The sequence below is a fragment of the Dunckerocampus dactyliophorus genome, chromosome 18 (genome assembly GCF_027744805.1).
Source record: "Dunckerocampus dactyliophorus isolate RoL2022-P2 chromosome 18, RoL_Ddac_1.1, whole genome shotgun sequence".
Lineage (NCBI taxonomy): Eukaryota > Metazoa > Chordata > Actinopteri > Syngnathiformes > Syngnathidae > Dunckerocampus > Dunckerocampus dactyliophorus.
This window is the reverse complement of record NC_072836.1, coordinates 14,765,490-14,786,975: the sequence shown is the minus strand read 5'-3', so window position 1 is coordinate 14,786,975 and position 21,486 is coordinate 14,765,490. Positions and strand designations below refer to the sequence as shown.

General features: G+C 39.1%; 1 protein-coding gene across 2 annotated transcripts in view; it reads right to left on the bottom strand.

Annotated features, from left to right (window-relative positions):
- Positions 1–1,335: 1,335 nt before the first annotated feature.
- LOC129170790 (neurabin-2-like) overlaps positions 1,336–21,486 on the bottom strand; it is a 43,362-nt gene continuing 23,211 nt past the window's right edge. The window contains exons 6-15 of one of the 2 annotated variants that reach the window (XM_054758787.1): positions 18,243–18,375; positions 17,800–17,920; positions 16,037–16,141; positions 14,409–14,544; positions 11,695–11,838; positions 11,458–11,511; positions 10,188–10,319; positions 9,963–10,060; positions 9,764–9,860; positions 1,336–7,145 (exon numbers count right to left, since the gene is read on the bottom strand). In XM_054758787.1, the coding sequence (XP_054614762.1) occupies positions 7,092–7,145; positions 9,764–9,860; positions 9,963–10,060; positions 10,188–10,319; positions 11,458–11,511; positions 11,695–11,838; positions 14,409–14,544; positions 16,037–16,141; positions 17,800–17,920; positions 18,243–18,375 (1,074 nt within the window). In that variant the 3' untranslated portion in view covers positions 1,336–7,091. Of the gene's footprint in view, positions 7,146–9,763; positions 9,861–9,962; positions 10,061–10,187; positions 10,320–11,457; positions 11,512–11,694; positions 11,839–14,408; positions 14,545–16,036; positions 16,142–17,799; positions 17,921–18,242; positions 18,376–21,486 lie in introns of those variants that run through there. The other variant, XR_008566681.1, reaches the window with a different exon arrangement.

Genomic DNA, 21,486 nt, shown 5'->3' with positions numbered 1-21,486 from the left:
TGTGGAAAAAGTGATTGCCCCCTAAACTTAATAACTGGTTGGGCCACCCTTAGCAGCAACAACTGCAATTAAGCATTTGCGATAGCTTGCAATGAGTCTCTTACTGCGCTGAGGAGGAATTTTGCCACACTCATCTTTGGAGAATTCTTGTAATTTAGCCACACTGTAGGGTTTTTGAGCATGAACTGCATTTTTAAGGTTATCCCACAGCATTTCAATTGTTTTCAAGGTCAGGACCTTGACTGTTTTTTTCCAGCCATACAGAGGTGGACTTACTGTTGTTTTGGATTATTGGCCTGCTGCAGAACCCAAGTTCGTTTTAGCTTGAGGTCACGATGTCACAAGGGGGGGCCATCACTTTTTCACACTTAATAAAAGTTTCATTTAAAAACTGCATTTTGTGATCAGTCGTGTTGGCATCGACTAATTCAAATGTATTTGATGATCTGAAACATTTAAGTGTGACAATTGTGCTAAAAAATAAGACATCAGGAAGGGGGCAAACACTTTTTCACAGCACTGTATATCCAACATTTGTATATACATTTAATGTAAGCATCCATCTATTCATGTACACATATAAATAAGGTGTCCAAAGTGCAGCTCACAGCTCATTTTAGAAATACAAGAAAACTACAAAAATCGGAAAAAAGGGCAAAAAGGAAAAGGGTTTCACCCAGGCTGTGTCATGCCGCTGCTGCGTCTGCATTATTTTTTTTTACTACAAATAGCAATTTTCTTTATGACTTGTTTAACTTTTTTCCAACAACTAGCCGAAAAAGAACAGAGAACATTGCAAAACTGTTAATGGCAAAGTTGCTGAGAGCACTGCCAACATTTAAATGGCACTTTATTTACAAAGCACTCAGTGTGCTCATTTGTCATTAAATACAGGTGTCATGTTTGAACAGAACATTTACAAAAATACTAAGAGGTGAAGCAAATATTCTTTTGGTAAACTACTCAACATCAGCTGGTGAGCTACTGCTACCCGTTGAAGACCCGTGATAGCGTCACTGTTGGGGCTAAGTTATCCACACAAAAAACTGCTTGTTTTATCGGTATATAACAGACATGTAATGTTTTCTTCACAACTACTGAGGCTGCCGAGAGGAAAACTGAAGTCACTCCCAAGTCTTTCGGCCACAACTGTAAGCAATTCTGCATTAGCATGCACATACATCTGTCCAGTCACATAAACATAAACACTGCCCATTCACACACTGTGTAAACAGCTGTGTGTCAATTCACATATACAATATAAACAGCTGTCTGGCCATTCACACACACACACACACACACACACAGCAAGAAAAGGACAAGAGTTGAGTGTAGTTGTAGTTGAAGATGTTTATTGAAATGCTAACAAACAGGTGTTGGTTGAGACAAACATGGAGTCATCCACTAAAGAACAGAAGCACGCAGCGAGGTAAAGATTGTCCCTCTCTCTCTCTCTCTCTCACTGTTTGGCACTAACTCCTCAAGGAGCTTTCATTGAGCAAACTACATGGCACACCTCTTATTCATCATTTTGTTCCGAGAAGCTGAGTTCAGCATTAATGACATGAAAAAAAAAACATTAGTTTTGGGTAACAAAGCATAATGAAACATAATACACGACCACATGTTTGTGTTTTACTCCAGTTTGTGAAACATTGCTGCATTTACGCCGGCTCTATGCTAGATTTAAGCATCAATCGGCTCTACTTAGTGGTGATTCTAAGGACAAACGTTTCCAGTTATATTTCCACCCTGAGTATTAAATAATATCAACCTAAAACTGCAATTTCCCTGGTGACACATGCTTGTTCTATCATTGTCGTTACCCTTGAGCAAGGCACTTCACACATTCACCTTCAACAGATCTACTCATAAATTCATTCATGTTTGGGTGTTGCACGTCATGGAGGAAGGCATCAGTCCGACTACAATCTAATGACATTTACGTGTGTATGACGCTACAATCCAACGCACGTTGTGAAAGCACGTTAAAGCTATGCAAAGACATTAAAGGCAAAAGGAGCTAACACTTAACAAGGCAGAAATAACCAAAGTGAAACAAGCTCAGGTGCAGCATAGGTCATATTAGAAATGTCCAGGTAAGCAAACATCAATTGGTAATTAAAAAGGAGTTTCTCAGTGATGTTCCCAGAGGAAAAATCTTCATCTGTGCATGAATGAAACATAGGCATGCTAACATGCTTTGCAAACACACAACTAAGCAAAAAAAGACGGCGAGGGAGAAGACGTCATCTGCCATCTGCGGCAGCTAATTTTCTAGCACAATGTCACAAACATGATGTATTTGCGGATGGCTCTTTTTCACTTGAAAAAGCAAACATCTGGCAACCAGCTGCTCATCTCAGCACAAGTGCAGTGGAGGACTAAATAATACAAATCCCATACACAAGACTATCCTGTGCTGTTAAACGTCATCTATTTCTGGAGTGTTCAGCCACAATACTACAAAGTACAACACTGTTTTGTAAAAGTAGAACATGATATTTCAGTTTTGGGTGAAAATGTGACTGGCTTGTTCTCCTTTGTCATTATCTAACGTTCAGCTTAGCTTCATTAATGTTGAGATAGCCAACAACAATATCAGCCTTTCTTTCCTTTAAGTAAACTTAGGTAAAGTTACACAATTACTGACAGCCCCCCTAAAATAGACTTTTACTACATACTGTATCTTAGTGCAGTGATTCCCAACCACTGTGGCACAGGAAAAACACAATTTCACTTAATTGGTTGGGCAATAATTATTTGTTTACTACAATTGTATCTTTGTTCATCTATTAATGCCAGCAATGTACAGTGACAGGAAGAGCAATTAATGCAAATTAATGCTAATGAAACTGTTTACCCGCTTGTTTCCATTCATACAAAGTGAATTTGTGAGTTTGGTGGTGTGCCGTTGGATTTTTGTCATGTAAAATATGTGCCTTGGCTCAATAACGGTTGGGAAACACTACTTTGTACACTTAAGCAGTAACATTAACCCACAAGAACCCAAAAAATGACAAGATAGCCCACAGACACTGGAACACATAGAACACACTCCTGATTGTCCCCCCCCCACCCCTAAAATACTACAAATTAATGTGTAAGATGTGTGATGTTACCATAGGGCATTCATGGTAGTTTTTATACATAGTACCACAAATTAATGTTGAATTGAATATAATAACATGTATTAATTCAAAATAATTGAAACGTATTGTGACTTATCGGCATTTTGGCTATTGACAGGTTTTCCCTAGCTTACTTCGTGGTATCTTACTTGCTTGACTTATATGAATTCAATTCATTTAAGAAATATAGTAAGAATGGTTGACTTGTAAAAATGGACACCCTATTCAAGCATTTGAATTGTTAAATTGGTTTAAAATTGCCTTTTAACGGCCAAAAATACGCTTTCAAAAATTAGCTATCTTACCTGACACACCGCCATTTTGGGGAAGTCATAGCCTGGAATAGTCACATGACTGTCCCGTGACATGCCTCTAAACTTCCATTTTTTTGTGCCGGGGAAATACCGTATTTTGCTCTTCTTTTTCGGCGCTCTCCCGGCTTAATAGTTTCCCGTGTTTTAGCTGTCATGAAAGAAACAAATCATCTCCGGTTTTTCTGGAGCAGCACAGCTTCGGGTCCGCTCGGCAACACTCGGGCGTAACACATCCTGTCGGCGGTAAAAAGGCAAGCCTTCAAAATAAAAGCACGGCAGTTACATAACTGAGTTGCACCTCAGTAGGCTGTCAGGTCTTGACACCACCACCCACTCCCTCACTTAAGAACTTAAACCTCAAACACCAAACTGTATACGACACATTTTAGGGCATGTTAAGTAGGTTCTTATGGGTTAAAATGATAAAACACCGTTGCTTGTTGCAATGCACATGCAAATAAAACAACCGAGCCGCATTTAACACATGTCCAGCATACGTCTATGATAGCAACCTACGCAATACATGTTTAATGAGAAATGGGGGAAAAGAGCTCTAATCTCTGTATGAATTGTCAAATATTAATTTTCATGAATGATACTGGCTCTAAAAAGGGTAATACAGTACTATAAAACTCTATGGCTCAATCCCCAAAGGTGACAATATGCTGACTCGCCAAGCTACTAAAGTTGAAGACTAGAGCCTAAGAACAAATTGAAATATTAGTATAAATATAAATAATTGTCAGAGATTTCATTATGCATCCAAATGTTCCATGTCAGTAAGCTACATGAGCATATATGGATCACCACAAGCACGTATGTCCACTTTTGAATGCAGTTAAATATGCTATCCAATGGCTAATGTTAATTAAATACCATTTAAATCACAGCATTCAAATATTCTACTATTCCAATTATACATTTTTTTTAAAAACAAGGTCTAGTACGGTTGCAAATGGGTAGACAATTTTTTTGTTCATTTTCTGGAAACTTCCCATGGGACGTTCAAGAAAAAAATACTTTTCTTATCATTTCTTATAATTTTAATTTTCTTCCAGTCGTCCTCATTCGGGTCACAAGCTGGAGCCTATCTCAGCTGACCAGGTGAGAGGCAGGTTGTCACAGGTTGCCAAACAATCACAGGACATACCATGCTGCCCCCCCCCAAATTATCAATGGGAATTTTTTTTTATTCTATACATTTGTACATTTTTTGACTCTTACCTGCATATTTTGTTGATTTTCACACATTCATTCTTACATATTTTTTTCCCACAGAAAGTTTCCAATTTGAAAGATTTGCATCATTTTTCAATGTAAAAAAAAATATATATTTTTAAAATGAAAATAATTTAAAATTTTAATCATTTCAATTGTGAAATATCTTTCAAATTAAAATAACTTTTAAATTAAAATAAAAAAATACTGACAGATTTAATTGAGTCCAATTAAAAAAGAAGCGAGTACTGTAGTGTAAAACATTTAAATGCTGTCCACTAAATCGGAATTCAACTTCAAAAATTAGGTCCTCACTGGTGGTTAAATCTATTTTTGTTATATACAAATTTTAATGTCGTCCTGCCAGATCACATATATTATTTTTACAACAACAAAATGTCCTGTTCCGCTGTGCACCATTTATAAATAATTCAACTGCAGGTTACATATTTAAACAAAATACATTGACAGCAGGTCTCTAATATTAATGTCTACCTAAAAATGCTGTTGTGGATGCAGTCTGTCCATTTTTTTTTAAAATCAGTACTGAAGTAGTCCCCAAAGTAAAGGGCCGAGCACTCCAATGTGTGTCCGGTCCACACTGCAGCTTGTGTGATGGAGGATCCAAACACATTTGTGGGGTGTTTAGAGGGTGTGACTATCCCGAGTCAGAGGCTAGTCAGCGGATGTGTATGTGAACACACATATAATAAAACACCAACACATATACACAATTAGAATCTCTAAAAAGCACAAATTAGACTATTCACACCCTGTTTGCCTGTTGGGTATTGACCAACAAGAGTTGAAACACTAAAATCTGGACCACCAACATGTTCGCCTTCCTCATAACCAACCGGACCTAAAGTGGATACAAAAAAACAGCTGATAAATAAAATCACACGTTGTTGTCAGGTAATACATTCCTTATGGCAGATTCATGTGAAAACATGTATAAAAAAAATGTTAGGGTTTCGTATTACTCATTTCAAATTAACGCTGTACATCACGGGTGACCAAAGTGCGGCCCGGAGGAAATACGTGGTCTGCAGCTTGCTTTTTGTTGGCCCACGGCACATTGTAAAAATACAATTAAACAAACAAGCAAAAGTTGAAAAAAAATTAGCAAAGAGGCATAATGCAACGAGAAAAAGTTGAAAAGTTAATTAGAAATGTAAAAAATAATAATACAGCACAACCCTGCTATTTGCGGGTCTTACGTTCACAAATAGTGAAAAAAGAGACTTGTGTAAAAATGTCTATTTTTGTCACTCCCTCAAAAATACCCTCCGGCTAGCTTGGTGGTTGTCCCACAAAAGTATCTTATTGCAAATGTTGATCCGAAATCAGAAGAGAACGTTACTGTCAAGCTAGCAAGGGGGCTTGGAAGAGGAGGGGGAGCGAGCCATGTGTAAAAAAAATAGACATTTTCATGGGTGCATCAATTAATCAATTTTACGCCATTCACTCCGATCTACCGACCAATTTTCCCCTTGAAAATCAAATCTGCGTGTTAAAATCTGTGAGGTGACCCAGGTTGAGCTTTTCAGCACTTTTGGGCAGACATTGAAACATCAAGATGCGCAATTTTAATACTTAAAATACAAATGAGACGTACTTTACCCCTGTACTGTATTCTATACCTAGATGGTTTTTTGCTGGTAAATTTCTGAGGTCTTTTTCTTGGTATCTTCCAAAAACCTCATCAGGGGTGTGTGATTTATTTATTTATTTTTTTACATTTTTGTATCCACCATAAGTCCTTGTTTAAGTTAACACTTCTATTTACAAAACAGCATGTGAGCACGCTTTCACACCGGAAATGCAAAATGTTTACCTGATTCCTTCTTATGGAGAAATGGACTCAAAAGTACGTTCTGTAGAAGGGCGGGTGGGCTTGGGGGCATTTTGCTATTTCTTTTGCCTTTTGTTTTTTAATGTTATGTAGCAGAATGTGTGTTAGTTCAAGTTCCGCAGCGGGCACTTGTCACATGTTTGCTCTGGCCGTGCATACTTCAGTCTAGCTGAAGTGCACGACCACACTTGAACAGCGTCCATGTCTCCTGTCACCCTATAAAGCACTTAGTGACAAGCCTGTCTTTGACATGCTCCCCATAGGACACATTAGACAACGGGGAGGACAAAATAAATCATCTATACTGTATATCGGGGCGTTGAATGTGTTGATTGCCAAGCCAGTTGCCAGGAAGACACGCAAGGGAGATTGTAGGTGTGACACAAAGTGCGTTAACTCCCTCCATATCTTGCTCCTGTCTTCTTTGCATGTCACCCTCTTCTTCTTCTTCTTCTTCGTGTTCTGTGCTGCAATTGTCAAGTTTTTCTACAGTACCTCCTTCCTGCCCGTGCCGTGAGTGGTTGACTGAACTACAGCCCGCCAGTGTGGATGCGAAGCTCAGCTGCGAGCCGTCTAGGAAGGTTGGGGGGGTTTCAAGGCATCCACTTGGGTCTCCAGGTCAGTAATCTGCAGAGAAAAGCATCATTTTAATGTGAATATATTGGAACCTGTTCACACACCAGCTGAACGGCCAAGGAGGGCAAGCCGATGTGTTTGCCAGCAATGAGTACAAAGCCGCTGCAAAAGACAACAATCCGCAGAAATTTATTTATAAAAATGTTTAATGTCTACTTGTTTTATTTTTGAAATTTTATTTCCATATTTACATTTTATTTATAATATTTTGTGTTCATTTTTTTCTTACGTTGTACAATTTTTTCTTTTTAATTAACATTTTGTATGACTTATTTCTTTTTCTTACTTTTCCAAAATTCTTATTCATGTATTTATTTGTATTTATTTCATTTTTTTATGGACGGATACGTCGCAAAAGGGGTGTCCAAAGTGTGGCCCGGTGGCCATTTTTAGCCGGCAACTTGTTTGTTATTTATGACGGAGGATTAGGGCCACATGGAGAACATTTTTTATCAGATTTTGAGAATGAAGTCGTAAATTTACAAGAATAAAGTCTAAATATTACCAGAATAAAGTCATAAATTAACTACAATAAAGTTGTGCATTTACGAGAAAAAAACTCGTAATATTATGAGAATAAAGTCGTAAATTTACGAGAATAAAGTCTTAATAGTACTAGAATGAAGTCGTAAATTAACTAGAATAAAGTCGGAAAATTACGAGAAAAAAAATCGTAATATTATGAGAATAAATTCGTAAATTAACGAGAAAAAAACTTGTAATATTATGAGAATAAAGTTGTAAATTAAGGAAAAATAACCCCGTAATATTCTGAGAATAAAGTCGTAAATTTACGAGAATAAAGTCTTAATAGTACCAGAATAAAGTCGTAAATTAACTAGAATAAAGTCGTAATATTACGAGAAAAAAACCTCGTAATATTATGAGAATAAAGTTGTACATTTACGAGAAAAAAACTCATCCATTTATGTTACAGACATTGCCTGAGACAGCTACAGTATGAAAAGAGGGAACTTATGTGACCTTTGGCCTTGGGCGTGTGGAGGGGGCGCCGCATGCGGGAGAAGGGCGGGAGTTTTCTACATTTCGGAACACTGTCTTACTGTTATGAGCAACAAGTGGTTGTTTTTGTAAATATCACATGATTTGGGCTGCATGTGCATGTTTGGGTGTGTTCCCTGTGATTTCCAAGTGTCCGTGAATGCAGCGGCAGCTTGCGCGCGAGGAGTTTCGTGATGCGCCTGAATGCACCCCTCTTAGAAACAAGCTGGCTCAGCACTGATAGCAGTTTGCTAGTTTTGATCCTGCTTGTTGACTATGAAGTGTCCGTTATCTGACCGGAATCGTTCCACGGTGTCCCAACTCTAAAAGAACCGCTACCAACCAACGATAAAGCCTCATTCTCGGGTGAATCCCCGCTCACAGTGACAGGTTCATTGGAACACCAATATAAATGAAATCTTCAAGATGAAGCACAAAATAATCATCACACTTACTTATTTGTTGATATGATGCACACCGAGCAATGAACAACCCCGCGCTCTGTCACCTTTCTGCTTGTCACTACGCACTACGTACCCGGAAGGCAATCGTTTTTGAAATGTATGAACATAAATGGTCAATCACCATACTTCATATACATGTGATATGTTGGGAGGTTGTTTTATAAGTGACTCTTGTTAAAATACTCCGCTAGCATGCAGATGTTTCTATCGTCTTATGACATCCACCAAGACTGAGCTACGTAAAAAACGTACGCAATGCACGTGGCGCAGGCATAAACGTCATATCCGGTTACGTGTGACATACATAAATAAGTTGAATAAAACACATGAAAAGCAGTGATATTTCAATGTAAACAACCATAAGCAGAGTGCAATGATGGATTCATCTAGAGGATTCAGCTAGCGTGTTTTTTTCTAAACGGGGAAATACCATCCATCCAAACATATCTTCTTCGCAAATGCTTTACTGTGTTTTTGTTTTCAGTGGCAAAAAAAAAACGTAAAATAATGAAAAGGGCTTATAAATTGTTCACTTGCACCACAGACATGATATACGAAAAAACGATTATGTTGTTATTTCTCAAATTTCTATCTATCTTAATAACGTTTTTGGGAATGGAGGGGGGACGTACTGTATGTTGCTTGCTGCCCTAAAATAGATCGACAGGTGGCGTAGATTACACATGCCTAACATGTGACTGCCGAAAAATCGTCCGACTGGATGTAGACGCGTTCTGCACACGCGTAGAACCCTGTTGAAGCGATTGCGTTCCGGGTATGTATTGCGCAGAGACACTGGTCCCGTCTCCTCGCACCGTGAGGCGTTCAGGTGGACTTGTGAGTGTGAGCGTTAGGCGCTTATTTCTGTTCATTTTTATTCACGTACCCCCATCATATCTGGCTGGCTGGTGTACCCTTATTTCATATAATGGCCGATATATCCATTATCAGCCGATATATGGGATACGTGGCCCATATCCCATATCGGTCCGGCTCCAATAAGTATGTTATACAGAGACGTTTTGGGGTCTTCACTCTAAAAACAGTTAATCCAATGTGTCTCTGTGCAATACCAATAGTAAGACAAGCAATATTTTTTTTCAATGTCAAGACAATGTCAGTCTGAGTCCGAAATTGGCTCACCTTTTCATGCAAGTTGTCCGCCTCTTCTTTGTGTGAGGCCTCACTTTCTTCTCCTTCTTGACGCTGAGCTGTCTCCTTCTTCAGGTACTCAATCTCCCTGCAAGGCACGCAAAAACGACCACACACAGACACACACACACACACACACACAGGTTAACAACATTTCTCTATAACCTTTATTTGATCTTTCTCTCCTTACTTCTGCTGATATTCTTTAATCATTCTCTTGGCTTTGCTGTATTTCCTCTCTAAAGTTTGATACTGAGCCTGGGTTTCTTTGAGGTGTTCATCCACTGCCTGAAAATAAACGCACACACGCAAACACACACACACGGTCAGTAACCAAAACCCGCTGAGATTTAGAACATACTCAGTCGGTGCACGTCAGATATTTACCTGCGTTAGTTTCATAATAATAAATTACCTTACACAGGGACTGGGCCTCCATCCAGTAACCCTCCAGTTTCTCCATCCTCTCTTTACTGTCTCGGATGCTTTGTTCCAGCTGGGCACGCTCCATTCGCCAACGCAATTTATCCTGCTCCGCATGAGCCAACTGGGGGAAAAGGCAGGGTTGTGTAAGGTAATGCGGGGGAGGTGAATTGAGGCTGTACTGGATGCACGTCCCCTGTGGTATAACATGGTGAGAGTACAGCGGAACCCGTTTACGTTGACGCCCCTCAGACTGGCTGACTAATGCGATAATAAGAGGTTATCAACGTAAGTGAAATCGAAACCGAAACTAGGCACGGCTTGTACATTTACTTGTGACTTTCACCGGAGACATCATAAAATGGACGATGATATAGGATGTTGTACGTTTCTGTGACAGAATCCTGACTAATACTGCCGTGCTTTTATTTTGAATAGGGTTGTCCCGATCCACATTTTTTGGGTTCCGATCTGATTTTTTTTATAGACTTGCCGATCAGATCCAGTACCGATTCTTTTTTTTTTTTTTTTTTAATATTAAAGCTTTTTGGTCGACATAAGCTGGTTTCATTGTACAGTGGATCCCTGCGTACTCGGAATTCAGCATTTGCAACCCCGCAAATTTTTGTCAATTATTTTTTCTCTAAAAATAGGCAATTTTTCCCATAGAAAACACATAACATTCAGCCCAAGTCAGCAGTAATGGATAAATACGTGATATTACAGATGTCCCTCGCCACTTCACACTTCAAATTTCGCAGCTTCACTCTATCATATTTTTAAAAAACTATATTAATTAATAAATCATGCTGTTTCGTGATTTAATACAGCTTATTATTAGTCAAAGCTTATGCATATTTATGTACATTTAACATATTTTGCCTAAATTAAGCATTGTCAAGCATAAAAATGGCTATATGGACTAAAATACTTATAGAAGGCATTCAGAAGATGCATTCAATGACGCTGTGATGATATGTAGTATTCTACACTGGTCACTAGGTGTCAGTAATGTTACTTTAATGTTCGGTGAGACACACAAGCACCAGAATTGATCACCAGAACATTGTGGTTTTATGGCAGGTTTGAATTATCTCACAGCAGGCACAATAATCCGGGAGCAAGCCGGGTGGCTATATTTTCAATTATGTGCAGATTTCCACCATTCGTGGGCGGACTTGGAATGTAACCCCCCTCGAATAGCAGGGCTCTACTGTAGTGTACAATTGTGTATGTTGAGATTAAGTGTTATTTGGGCTTACCTTTCTCTTCAGCAGCTGGACCTCTGCCTGTGTGACTGCGTGTTTGATTTGAAGCTGCCAGCAGATAGAGATGGTTGAAAGCATGTGTTAGCATACAGGTTCTCTGTTGTTTGAAGGATTTAATAGTTAAACGCAACAAACAAAAATCAATACATTTCTATACTGTATAGAGCTCCATTAATGTCATAAACTGCACTCCGAATCCAAAGAAAAAAAGTCAAATGTACTGTACTGTACCTCCTTAAATTTATGGGTCAGCTTCTCAGGGTCCAGCTCCACTGGAGACAAAGAGTCCTGGTGCTCTGCCAGGTCAAAAACCTCAATGGAGTTTGGAAACATGGGACTCATCTCCTCCTCCTCATCTGTTGCATACTCGCCCGTCTGCAGGTATGAAATCAATAAGGGTATTTATATCACATGACATCACACAATATATGACTTTATACAGTGGTGTGAATTAGTGTTTGCCCCTTCCTGATTTCTTTTTTTTTTTGCATGTTTGTCACCCTTAAATGTTTCAGATCATCAAACAAATGTAAATATTAGTCAATGACAACACAACTGAACACAAAATGCAGTTTTTAAATGAAACTTTTTATTATTAAGGGAGAAAAAAATCCAACCCTACATGGTCCTGTGTGAAAAAGTGATTGCCCCCTAAACCTAATAACTGGTTGGGCCACCCTTAGCAGCAACAACTGCAATCAAGCGTTTGTGATAACTTGCAATGAGTCTCTTACAGCGCTGTGGAGGAATTCTGGCCCACTCATCTTTGCAGGATTGTTGTAATTCAGCCACATTGGAGGGTTTTCCAGCATGAAGCGCCTTTTTAAGGTCATGCCACAGCATCTCAATAGGATTCAGGTCAGGACTTTGACTAGGCCACTCCAAAGTCTTCATTTTGTTTTTCTTCAGCCATTCAGAGGTGGACTTGCTGGTGTGTTTTGGATCATTGTCCTGCTGCAGAACCCAAGTTGGTTTCAGCTTGAGGTCCTGAAGCAGCAAAACAGCCCCAGACCATCACACTACCACCACCATATTTTACTGTTGGTATGATTTTCCTTTTCTGAAATGCGGTGTTACTTTTACGCCAGATGTAATGGGACACACACCAAAAGTTCAATTTTTGTCTCACCAGGAGTATTTTCCCAAAGGTCTTGGGGATCATCAAGATGTTTTCTGGCAAAATTTTGATGAGCTTTAATGTTCTTTTTGTTCAGCAGTGGTTTTCGTCTTGGAACTCTGCCATGCAGGGTGTTTTTGCCCAGTGTCTTTCTTATGGTGGAGTCTTGAACTCTGACCTTAACCGAGGCAAGTGAGGCCTGCAGTTCTTTGGATGTTGTTGTGGGGTCTTTTGTGACCTCTTGGATGAGTCGTCACTGCGCTCTTGGGGTAATTTTGGTTGGCCTGCCACTCCTGGGAAGGTTCACCACTGTTCCATGTTTTGGCCATTTGTGGATAATGGCTCTCACTGTGGTTTGCTGGAGTCCCAAAGCTTAAGAAATGGCTTCATAACCTTTTCTGGACTGATAGATCTCAATCTCAGTTATGTTTTAACTGGGGGGGCAAGCACCTTTTTACACATGGCCATGTAGGTTTGTATTTTTGTGTTCAGTTGTGTTGTCATTGACTAATATTTAAATTTGTTTGATGATCTGAAACATTTAAGCGTGACAAACGTGCAAAAAATAAGAAATCAAGAAGGGGGTAAACACTTTACACCATTCTATATCGTCACATTTTATTGACCCGCATTGTATTCTATACATACATTTAAACAAAACAAAAAAAAAACAACAGAAAAAGTATGCAAAAGCATAATGCAAGTTTAAAATGTCAGAACTAATAATTGAGTAATTATAATACACTTTGTCACCTATAATACAAAGCTGACATGCAGGCTCTTTTTCCTTTGAATATACTGTATATATAACTTTGAAGCATGTCTACATGGTTTTAGCCTGTTTGAAAAATGTGAAATACTAAAACGGCCCCCACATCCTTTAATTTTTCAGTATTTTTTCTGCAATGAGACATACCTCTAGCAATGAAATATATCCCTAACCCACCAAACCCCATCAAACCTTAACTGACACTCAACACAGGCTTCCTACGTCCAACAGAATAAAGAATACACTTACTTCATCAGCTTTATCCAAGTCTGCACCAAAAATAGTTTTTAGTTCTTGTTGTTTTTTTCTGCTTATGTTGAGGTTGACATCCATAGTCGACCGCTTTTGCCCCCGTTTTCTACGAAAAATGGGCGAGTTTATGTCGACCCATGCGTTTCATCATTATTGCTAAGCAGTGTGAAATGACGACAGCCACATCACGTCTGTCTAGTTATACAGTATTAAAATGCCCACACATGGATTTGCTGTTCAGTGTAAAGTAAGCTTCAAAATAAAAGCATGGCAGTATTAACAAGGATTCTACCACAGCAGCTAACAAAATGCATGATGGTTAACCAATGGGATAGGCTGCAGCATACCCCGTGACTCCATGAGATAAGAGGACAAAATATTGCAGAAAAACAGAAGAATCTAAATAAAAATATGCACTAATGCAGGAAAGTTTGTGTAACTACACTGGACATTTCTCTCTGCGACCACCAGGTGGAGAAGCTGGACTACATTTGGCACTGCTGCAGGCAACACACACTACACATTCATAGCGCAAGGGGCCTTGACCTCAAACCCCTCCAAACATCTCTGGGATTGAGCCAGACATCAATGAACTATGACCTCACAAATGTTCTTCCACATGAATTGACAAAAAAAAAACAAAAAAAAACACCGACCCGTTTCAAAATCTTGTAGTGGAGTCTTCCCAGTAGAGTGACAACCGTTACCGCTACAAATTCCACGTTTTCTCCCATCACTTGCAATGATTAATCCCGCAATCAGTACTTTTGTTCGTTTACTGCCCAGCGTGTAATCAGTTGACCTTACCTCCTCATCCTCGTCCATGTACTGTTTGTAGCGCTGCTCCATCATCTCTCGCTGCCATCTCTCCTGTTCCAGAGTTTGCTGGATCAGCTGAGCCACTTCACTCTGCTCTCCTGGCTTCTCCCGACCAATCACAAACCTGAAGATTCATTGGCATCAATAAATGAGTGCGCAGACAATAAATTAGACGGCATTATTTTGTTTGGAATCACAAAAGATGCCCAATCATCTTTACTTTATGCATGTGTAACCCGACTGGTCCTCCCTTGTGCCGAACCCGGATCCACTGAATGAATGAGTTGAGAGGACTAGCCGTCAAGCTAAAGCTCGAGCTGTCACCTCGATGTCCAGCACGACTCTTAAGGTGTCAGGGAGTGAGGTTTACCAACATACTCGCACAGCTGCACCAGCTGGCATCCATTACATCTGCTCTTTACTGCCAGCGTGAACGCTAAACAAACAAAAGTGCGCTCAAAGTATCCTGTTGTTTTGTGCTGATCTATGTAATATAGGGGACATTTATTATGTACTATTATTATTTTGTGTTGGAACAGGGGTGTCCAATGTGCGGCCGGGGGCCATTTGCAGCCTGCAACTTGTTTTTTTTGGACACGCAGCACATTGTAGAAATAAAATTAAACCAAAAGAAAAACCCAGCAAAAATGGGAAAAATGGAGCAAAAAGGCAAAATTTAAAAAGAAGCTGAAATGTGGATACTATTAACTAATATTCAAACAAAGTTCTGTCTTTAAATATAAATAACTTTTTTTTTGTCTTTTTACATACATAAAATACATAAAAACGATCAAAGTAATAGTATGTGGAAAAACGCCATTTTAGTAGCATGAAGTTGAAATATTAAATCATTTTTTTAAAGTAAAAAAAATATGAATAAAGTTGTAATTTTTGGGTGCAAATTTATAACAAAGGAATAAAGTCAAAATATTAGGAGAAGAAAGAATAGAAGAAGAAATATTTCCAAAATTATACAAAAAAAAAACAACAGCAGAATTTTTACCAGAGTAAAGTCAAAATATTAAGAGAAAAAAATAGAGAGAACAGTTGCAATTTTATGATATAAACTTGGAAAATTAGGAAAAATATCATTTTAGTAACAAAAAAAATACATTATAAAGTTACAATTATGAGAAGAAAATTTACAAGAGGAAAGCTGAAATGACATAGATGGAAAGTAAAAATAAAAAACAGCAGAAATGGAAAAAAACAGCTGTAATTTAATGGAAATAAAGTCAAAATATTAAGAAAAAAATCAAACAAATCAACAAAAGTCGAAATTTTACAAGAATAAACTCATATTATGGAAAAGACGTCGTTTGTAGTAGCATTTCACCTATATTACAGGTGATACCTATAATACAAAGGTGAAAAACATTTTTTTCTTGAGATACATATAGCTTCTTAGCATATGTGTTGGTTTACAAAATATCAAAATGGCCCTTGCATCTTTTCATTTTCTGCATTATTATACTGATTAATCGCAACTTAACCATAAAAATAACATCCCTACAGTAAATATTTCATCAGTTACCCACATTAAAATGTCAGTTATCTGCATAACTAAAAAAAAGTAGATATGTACATACCAGACAGTGGATAAATGTGTTGCATACCTGACAGTGCCAGATGTGTTGCGAAGGACAGAGGCTGCAAAGCTCTGAGTCACACCAACCAGGCTTGTCCCATCAACTTCAACGATTAGATCGTTCACTTGGATCCTTCAAGCATTAAAAGCACAAAAAAAACTTGTTTTTGATTGAAAACTTTCCTCAGGTTAAATTACTTAACAGTTTGAAAGCAGCCCATATTTTGTTCTTGAAATTAGGAATATACTCTGTCCTACTTCACCTATTTATAATTGTATTTTCTGGATGATACCAATCGTTTTTAACAGTTTTTGCGCATTTCCTGATTAGGTACAGGCCAGAAACCTAAGATGAGGCTGCCGCGAGCGTCTGAGTGCACTGTGAGTTGGATCATGCCTGCCAGTTTCTGTTTGTCAGAAACATTTATTATAAACAATGACTTTCTACAGCCTGTGTAATGTCTTTAACGTCCATGTGACGTGATTATTCTTGCTAATCGGACAATAAAATACGAGATGTCATACGAGAGGCACTTGCAATACCACTTCATCCCAAAGGGGTCTGGCGTGCGTGAGCTGGAAGGTGCTTGTCACTGCCGTCCTTCCATAGATGAAAAGCCAGCGTTTGTTGTTGTTTTGGTTTTTTTTGACAGCAGCAGCACTAGCTAGCAGAAGGTCAAATGCAATATATTTTTATGCTCTGCTGAATGAATGAATGGATTAATTTGACTACCAAGATTTGAGGTTTATATATCCAAGATCACCAGGAGGTGATCAGCCTTTTACAACAAATGTATCAGAACTTTTCCTGGAGAAGTAAAGGCTGCATGTACTTCATGTACAAATACGTTAAAAAAAAGTATTTGAAAACAACTGGCAAATATTTATTATTCTCTTCTTTTTCTTGTTATCCTCTTAATCAGCAACCTGTTTTAACATATTCGACAAATGACTTTAAAAAAGTAATTAACTATAGTTACTAGTTACTTTCCCCAAAAAGTAACTGAATGGTTAACAGAATTATTCCTTCATAAATGTAGTTAGTTACCAGGGAGAGTTATTATTGCCTTACTTACGTAAAAACCTTCAAATATGTAAAATAATTAGAATTGAGCTTTGTAGTGACGTGCACCATTGAGAGATGTTTCATGAGATTAAAGCCGAGGGTCGAGCTCATGACTTGCAACACAACTCTTGTTGACTAGCTGTTTAGCTTCCTGTGTAGTAGCAGTGAATAATGGCCACCGACACGACATCCAGGTTGTTGAGATAGAAATTAGTAGCATAATAGCGTGCCACGTTTCACTGTCAGTAACATTTGAAATTGTAATTAATTACTTTATCCATTACTGGAAAACGTCAGTAAAGACTTACTTGCAACACCGTTACTCCCAACAACATACAGATGAAAGAGGTTGAAGTCTAATGGTTTTGTGTTGGCAGTATCTCAGCAAATATTATGTGACATGTAACGACTTGCCAACTCAAAAGGCCAGAAAAACCTTTTAGGCCAAACACAATTAAGCTTTTAGCTTCTGCTGAAATTTCATTCTACATGACAAGCAAGAAACAAGCATCTCCTGAGCAGAAAATTGCTCTTTTCTCCAGTTTTCTAAATGTACCATACCGTAAATTAGCCAGCAGATGAAATAAAAATGAAATAACACTTGGAAATGTTGTGACATCATAAAAGGGTAGCCCGCGTGGGTTCAATTCCCACTCATGACTGCGCTGGACTGGTGACGAGGCAAGGGTGCAGCGCCCGGTAACGCTGAAAATGGATGCATTTACCTCCCATCTCGGTGTGCAGCTCCGCCATCGGTGACCGTCTTAACAAAGATGCCCAGTTTCTCCAGACCCATATCTGCCCCTGCCCCCATGCCAATGATACTGATTCCTAGACCATCACTGTCTAAAAGACACAGAAACATACAGTATCATGTCAATACAAGTGCTGACATACAAAACAATAACCAAAACGTATTGGCTGCATTTATTGGTTTCAAATGTTTTACTGTGAGTGTGAAGGCATCAAGGGTGGGTACCCATCACCCTCCAGAATTACACCACCCTAATTAGGCTAATCCCCACTAACTTTAATCTCATAATAGGATAATGGAGTTTTTAGCGAACAGATGATGCATGTCCACTTGTCAGTGTGTGTGAGTGTGTGTGCGTGTGTGTAGTTACATAAGGGGCCTGTCTGAGTGACTCAGATGTGTGTGGATGTTCACCTTTCTCCAGCTCAACAGGAAATAGATCCAGCTTCTCCACTCTCTTCTCCAGCTCGTACTCAGCCGACGCGGCCATGGGGTCCACGTCGTCGTTGCGCCGATCATAGTCTTCATTACAGTAGGTGGTGAATACCTACACACGGGGTCAAAGGCCAAATTTAAACAAGGCGCTATTCTCTGTCGGTAAAACCTTTAAAGGGGCCCGATCATGCTTATTTCAGGGGCATCTAAAATGATACTGGGTCACAGTGGGGCACTATAGTAAGTTTAGTTTAATGAAGTACTCAGTCTGTGTGTACAGAGTAAATCTGCATTCTTCTCCTCTTGGCCAGCATGCTCAAATTCATCAGGCTCCTCCCTCGACCACGCCTACTCTGCTGAGATTGGTCAAGTGTCGAACATCTTTATTCAAAAAACACCTGAGCAGAACAGCAGTGACCGTGAAGTAGGTCTTTAACTCCCTTTAGCTCCCTGCCTTACTCTGGTTTAGATACACCATTCTTACATCTGAAAAAAAAAACACTTTCTGGCTGCCATTTTCAATAAGCAACCAATGGTCCAGAGTCGCAGTTACTGGTGTGCACCCAGCAAGTTGCCATAGATGGACTTCCTGAAGTTGCGATGAGAAAAATTCACAAGATCTCACGGAAATTTCATGACGTCCTCGTGCGCAATTGTTAGGCCTGTCACGACAACAAATTTTGCTGGTCGATAATTGCGCTACAAATTATCGTTGATAATCGATAGTATCGACAAATATTTTTGAGAACATTTTTTCATTCATTATTGTCACGAGAGGTGTAATTCACATTCAAAACACTAGATGGTAGATGGAAGTGGTCCTCCTATTCCGTGTGCAAGTGGTATGTTTTTGCCCTTCCTCTCCACTCAATTTCAAACCTATTCTTAAGTTTAGAATACATTGGAGGCTAACTAGTTAATGGGCAGCTTGCGCTTGTTAAAGCGGTGGCCGTCTCTTGTGCCACGTCAGAGATCCCATAGCTTGCGCATAAGCGGTGTAAACAAAGCTAGCATGATTATTGTGATTATTGATTATTGATTATTGTAGTGTACATCCATGTACGGTTGATTAATGTTAGACTGGCTGTCCTGTATAACAATCCGGTGACAAATGTCATAGTGAGGATGGATGATAGGCTCATGTCAATCTTGTCAATCTTTTTTTTTTTTTTTAATGTCATGCGATCGACCAACATTACGTTTGTTATCACGACAACAAGGAGCTTTGTGGGTTGCTTATCATGTCTACTATGTTAGGTAATAGGAGTATAAAAGTGACTATAGGGGTGTTATTTAATGCCTACAGGGCTCTAATAATGTTAACAAACATTTTTAGAAAGTCATAAACAGGTTTTCTATGCTGTAACTACAGAAATATTTAATTTTATAATATTTTACTTACTTTGCAGAAATTCGCCTATCGCGGTCGGGGCTGGAACCAATAAATCGCGCTAACGATAACCGTAAACGACAAATAAAAGGGATAAATGAACATCTAAAATCACTTTCACCTTGACTGGAGACTTGATTATTGATGATGACAGATGTGAGGCAGCTGCAAGGGATGAGCAGAGCTCCACACGGACACCACCTTCGTGTTTTGCTACGAGTTATTTCTTGAATTCAATCGTGTTTCTCACTTTCTTTATCAAAGGTCTGGCCCTTGCAACTTTCTCTGGCTCCATCAATAAAAAAAAAAGAAGCAAAGACTTGGCGTAAAAGAACTACAGAGTCAACAGCTGATGACGTCACAGTCACAACAGAGCTGGGGGACATTGACTTTAGGTTCCGGTTTCCAGTTCAGAGCATGCTAACAGGCTTCTAGCAGGAACATTTACTGTTACAAATACGTGACACTGTTTGATTCATGCAGTGTATTAATAACACAACAACACCACGCCATGCTAACTGGGAAAACTGCAAAATACGCCAACCGAGGTTCCAGTGTATATGCAAGTCTGAAAAGTTGCAAATAGCATAGGATAGGGCCCTTTCAATTAAATCGACACCCATTTATATTACCAATTTGTCTTGCATATTAGACAAGCAGTAACAATCGAGCTGAAAAATAACAGAAAAACTAGCTGAGATCAGTGATAAAAGAAGAAGTGACACTTGGTGCAAGCTGATGCACAGGAGTTCTTTCTGTCAGTGTGCATTATGAGTACAAATGTCTCCATCAGCCAGTGAGTGACCTGCCACGTACAAAAGGCCAAAGTCTCAAATAAGAGCTCTAACACTGCCATGGCGGGTTGGAGCAGGGAAAAGGTACAAAACAAAAGTGGGCTATAAAATCCTTGCACAAATGCCAGCTGTCACAAGATGGCAAAAAAAGGACCAAAGCGATACTGCACATGATCAGACATGACAGGAGGAATCAGGTTGAATGATGAATAAAGCCTTAGTGTACCTTTAATATGCGCTCGTATTTTTCCTTTGTGGACTCATTTTATGATTCTTTACCCCATTTTCAAACATTCGGCTCCGCACTCGCTAAAAAGCCAGCAGCGTCTGTCTCCCCGATGACCAGCTCTATGATCACATGGCTCTCTCTGTCTGGTAGATATGCTAATATGTTTGTGCGAGAAGCGCTGGAACAGACACAGCCAGAGGCATAACATGTGGGAGGTACTCAGTTATTTACATTACTCTTAATACAGTACACTTAGATATACACACACCACATACCGACATACTGTAAATAGAGTTAAGAGAGCAGGATTGTTAAAGTGCTTCCTGTTGTTACGTTTCCTTCCTGTTGAGTAACTTTATAGCTGTGTGAATGCATGTGTGTATGTGTGTATGTGTGCGTGTGTGTCCCCTCCCTGGTGAATGCACTCATGAAGGCACAAACTTTCCAAAGTAACACCCAACTATCAAGAAAAAACAGGTAGAACCGCTACTGGAGAAAATCTTTGCACTCACTAAATAAGAGCAGAACTACAGTAGAGCGCAAAAAAGACTGATAGAAATAAAGCAAAAATGAAAACAATGGAAACATCAACATGTCTAAACAAGTACAGCGTGGCAGGAGTGTGAGTAAGGAAAAAAAATCCAAACCTACATGGTCCTGTGTGAAAAAGTGATTGCCCCCTAAACCTAATAACTGGTTGGGCCACCCTTAGAAGCAACAACTGCAATCAAGCATTTGCGATAACTTGCAATGAGTCTCTTACAGCGCTGTGGAAGAATTTTGGCCCACTCATCTTTGCAGAATTGTTGT